Consider the following 5,000-nt stretch of genomic DNA (forward strand, 5'->3'; position numbering starts at 1 on the left):
AACCGCTGTTCTCGCTTCGTTCTCGTCGTATGTTTACCGTGGATATTATTACACATAGCAGACGTCCTCGATGAACCGGGGAGGGGTGGGGGGATGGTGGCATCCACACTCCACACGTGTCCTTGTTTGTCTTCGAAATAGTAGAGGAGGTTTGGACCACTACGCCACCACGTCATCCTGTCCGTGCCGGCTGTGATATCCCACTGTTCAGTAAGCTGTAATAAATGCTCCAGTTGACAGTATTATTAATGGTTGGCAAACAGCACAAGTGTAGCCAGTGGCACGACAGGACAAGGCGAGGTTGCGACCTATATGTGTGTGTCGGTGTGTTCGTCGTTTGCTTTCGTTGTTGTTGGTCAACTGGTGCCCGGGACGAAAAGTGAAAAACCTCTAAAAGAACAAGAGTCACTGGTCATTTGGTTGCCAACAGGCCAGTATGGAAGCGACGGCGGTCTGTGGTTTTTCCTGTTCGACTTCTAACCAAATACTGAACCACCAATCCACCAACCACACATGCAACAGCACGTGGCAGCAGCAGCAGCAGGGCAGGCGTCCTGCTGGTACTGCTGCTGCTGCTGCTAACATAAAAACCGGTTTATTTGGCCATTTACTATCGATTCTAATCGACTCACCTACTCACGGTGCATCTTCTCCCATTCCATTTTACAGGCGATCGTGTACGAAGGGCAGGACAAGAACCCCGAGATGTGCCGAGTACTGCTGACGCACGAGGTCATGTGCAGGTGAGCCTTTACCTTTCTTTGCCTCTGTTTGTCTCTCTTTTGTCATTTCGACTTTTGGTTTTTCCCCATTTTTGGTTTTTGTTAGTAGGAATAAGACTTGCATGGAGCGGTAGCACTGTTAGCAGCAGAGCAGACCAGAGTCTTCTGCCAGGTCCGTTGACAGCACCTGCCACAATGTAATCCGCTTCCAGCGACTGACAGCGAGCCCGGAGATTAAGCAGGCCACTTCACTCACAACAACTGTCTGTCGGAAAACGGTTAACTAAAGGTCCGGGGGAGGTGACTCTGTTGCTGTGCAGAGACCAAACCTTGGTATTCGCATGACAATCAAGTCCAGCCCAGGAGCTCACTTTGCGCGATTTCGCTCAAGCTTTAGCTTTAACTTTGACCGTCCGGGCATTAAAGACAAACTTTCTGCGCCGTGGCCCAATTTCCTGTCATCTCCACGCGATAGTTCGTGCTCAACGCAGGATCGCATTCGCGCTCGCGTCCTCTTCCTGCACCACTTCCTGTGCGAACGACGAGAGCCCTTTTTCGGGGAGGAGGGAAAAATGTTTACGTGTGCCTAATTTTATCGTTCCGGCTTCGCCGCGACCATCTGCCGGCGTTGTGTTGTGTTGATTTCAGTGGCAGTGTCGGCAGCTTCCGGGGATGGATCCCCCAAGGGAGATGGTCGGCCCCCGGGTCCGGAAAAATCGAACTTCAGCCGATGAATCGGTCCTCTCGGAACCGGAGAGGAAAACATTCATTTCTTGCCATTCCGTACCGCTCTCACTTTTCTGCGTCGCGAAGAGGACATTTTAGGGGCTTACCCAGGATTCGGGGCCGTGTGCGTGTGTCGCTAAAGCCATTTTGTAATGCTTGAGAGAGCAAAAAGAAGAAGAAGAGGAAGAAGAATCTATCACCAGAATCCTTCGGGCCGGCACAAAGGTTAAGGTGCTGTGTGCTGTGTGTGCTGTTTGTTTGCCTTCGCATCTTTAAGAGCGCAAGAAGCAAGATGGCACACACCATATCGTGCCAATCAATATTTGGGCCAAAGTGATAAAATTGGTCAACGAAGGCCGAGCTGCCGAGAGGAGGTCGAGAAGGACCGATATCGGATGAACGAAAGTTTATTTTTATGTTCCGATTAAACTTTCCCACCCGCAAAAAAAAACTAGTTCAAACGCATCCGGATCGGACCAGATTCTTTCGGGACTTGCGGGAAAAGGGGTACCCCGGAAGATTGTTTACGAGACGGTACAAATCAATGTTTGATCCGGACCGGGATTGGGCAGCCAGGAAGTAAACTTGCCCGTTTTATAGCTTCTACGCATCAACGCTCTTTCTGTTTCTCGCACCGAATCTGAATTTAATCCTCAACGCCTTTTCTCTCTCTCCATTTATAGCCGATGCTGTGACAAAAAGAGCTGTGGAAATCGCAACGAAACACCGTCAGATCCTGTGATTATCGATCGGTAAGTGTCATCACGCACGCAGGGTTGATCTAACCGCCGTTAAAATTACACATTCCCAATTTGCCATTATGGCTTGTAACCAATTGGCTGGCGACGTTGGCCTCAGCCCTGTTTAGCTAGCTACTTCGAGGGGACTGTCTGAGAGGAGGGAGAGAAGGATAATTGCATTAAAAATGATCCCTTTAGAACCTCACCCCGCCATCATATGTGTGGTCGTCTGGCGTCGAGCCATGACTTGGTGGGTCCGCCATTAGTTTACTAACCTCAAACATTTCCAAGGACCACTCTGATCTGTTCCTACATTCGATACCACCATCTTCGACGTTGTCGTACATGTGGTGAGTCGTATCGGCGTGGGTGTTCCTCGACCACCTCAACACCGTCATCGGGACCTTTTTGGGGAAACTCCTTCTCCTATGCTGTCCCGCGATTCCGGTACCGCGAATGTCTACATCAACTGCGCCCAATTTAAGTGCGCATAATTAATACAAATTAAAACCAATTTCCTCACCGCGTGCGCCGCCGCCGCCGCCTCCTTCGATCTCCTTCGAGTGTGTGGCGAGCAGTGGTGACAGTGTTCAGTTCATGCGCCTGTGATTGAACCGGGATTGAAAAATTTGTAAAATACTTGAAATAAGAGTGTCTTTCTGTAATGTCCGTTTTTCTGGGTATGTTTTGGGATGCTCTTCTTTGGTCAGGCACCTTCGCTAACCTTCCTTCGTCGTTGCTACGATGCCGCCGAGGCCTACGGCTCGCTATGGGTTTTTGGGCGAATCGTACATTGATCATTGAAATTCCGGCCGTGCACAGGGTGGTGGCAGTGGTGGTAGTGAAGACTCAAGCAGGTCACCCAGGTCTCTGGGTTGGCGAGATCATCCCGCGAATGGTTACGGCTCGCAGCTTGATTGTTTTCTGCAATCAATTCGCGGTTCGCGCAAGAAGACCACTGTTGCTGCCACCACTACCGCCGCCGCCATTGGACACACACCGCGTGCGCATTATTTTGATTTTTCTTTTCGTGTCCGTTCCTTTCCTGGTCGTTTTTTCCACCATTTCCTCCTCCTGCTTCGGAGCAGGCCGCCCGTACCGGGTGCGCTGCGCAATGCCATTGCCAAAGGAAAAATAAGGGAAGGACAGGTATTTTTCTGATTGACTGAGACCACACACGAGCGGCATCTCGGCACACACGCACACACACACGCACGCTGTGCTGGACCACGGACCGCGATCCTAAACGGACAAAAAGCATTCCCCTTTCAAACCGTCGTCGTCGCGAGTCCGCGAGATGTGACGAAAGACGCGGATTGCTTGCGCGATCGTGCCGCGACCCTTACACGGGAGGCACTTCGCCTGGACGCGCTGGCCGGCGCGATCGCTTTTCTTCGCCGTCGATCGATTCCGTGGCGTGCAATAAACCGGGGCACCGGCGATATGACAGCCGATCAAGATTGTGACGCTCATTAGCGTCATATATTTCATCTATTTGACACTTGGGCCCCGAAGCTGGTGGTGACTTGTGAGAGGTGTGCCTGTCGCGAATGATTAAAGCGAATGATCTGCTCCGGACAGTCGCGCTGAGCCCGATAGCGATCGATACGGATACAGGGATCGTTAGCGAAAGTAGCTCACGTTCTGGCAGCGCTCAACGGTCGGGAAACAAAGAGCCAACTCGGTCGGTTGATCTTTCTACGGTCGATCCGTAGCCGCAGCTGCATCGGCAGCTCATTAGTAAGCATGCATGATAGTCTATGAAGCTGTAAAGGAAGAAGGCTTATTGAAGCATTTTCCTCCACCTGTCACGTTCATGCGAACGGCGGCGTTTCACGTCCACTGGTCTGGCCGACATTCCAGGTCGCACTCTCTACTTCCTTAAAGATGGCCGTGTTGGTTCCCAAAAACGGTAGATCACCGATGCAGCAGCAGCAGCAGCAGACCATGGTCGCATTCTTTGGCGCACCATCCTGCCGATCGAACTGCTCGTCTGCCAAGGAATTTGACCTGTACATGCTGCTGCATCCGTCACCAAAAACAATGGCCCACGGTGGCTCGGTAAGTTATGTGCACCGTGGACCCGGGGAGACTTTAATGGCTGGACTTCTAGTTTGTTGCCTGTGAAGCCGATCCGGTGATGCGAACTTATGCTCGCAAAACTAATATTTCGAAGTGGATTTGTCACCAAAAGACAGACGCTGAGGTTAGTTGTAGAAGATGCTCCTGCAATCTAATTATTTAGCTAAACTATTACCATATTATTAAAATTCTGTTAGGTGGATCGAGCCATTGCCCTTCATCTTGCACCAATTGTCGTCCGAACAATCCACGTTCACATCGATATATGCCGTATTCAGGCCCTGAATTCTTGAATTCTGAAAACTGGCCGCTTGTACTTGTTGGCAATGGTCGCGACGAATGTTTTCTCGATCCGCTGTTTGGCATTCCAGCGGCTGGTAAATCCGTTCCTTTTGTCAATAACTATATCGTCACACATCGCCCAGTGCCGCGGCCACATCGGGAACCGTCGTCGCACAGGACGTGACACATCGCCGTAAGATGCGACGAGCGTGTACGCGGTGACCGGGAAGCCACAGAAGGCATCCGAACCGCGGAAAACGCGATCACAACACAAAAACGTGAACGTATGCACCGCGCACCAGGCCCCGGGATTGGGATTTCGCTTATCGCGAGCGCGCGCACGCACCAGTTAAGCCTCCAAGAGGTCCAAGTCGTCCAAGAGGCGAGCGAGGAAGGGCACGAAATGCCGATACATAATTCATCTTCATCAGCTCGCGGGTTCTCGGTG

General features: G+C 51.3%; 1 protein-coding gene across 1 annotated transcript in view; it reads left to right on the top strand.

Annotated features, from left to right (window-relative positions):
- The window catches only part of LOC125953690 (transcription factor collier), a 50,407-nt gene that overhangs the window by 19,836 nt on the left and 25,571 nt on the right, over window positions 1–5,000 (top strand). The window contains exons 6-7 of the mRNA XM_049683400.1: window positions 670–743; window positions 2,132–2,200. Coding sequence (XP_049539357.1) covers window positions 670–743; window positions 2,132–2,200 — 143 coding nt within the window. The remainder of the gene's footprint in view (window positions 1–669; window positions 744–2,131; window positions 2,201–5,000) is intronic.

Source organism: Anopheles darlingi, chromosome 3, assembly GCF_943734745.1.
Source record: "Anopheles darlingi chromosome 3, idAnoDarlMG_H_01, whole genome shotgun sequence".
In the NCBI taxonomy this organism is placed as follows: Eukaryota; Metazoa; Arthropoda; class Insecta; order Diptera; family Culicidae; genus Anopheles; species Anopheles darlingi.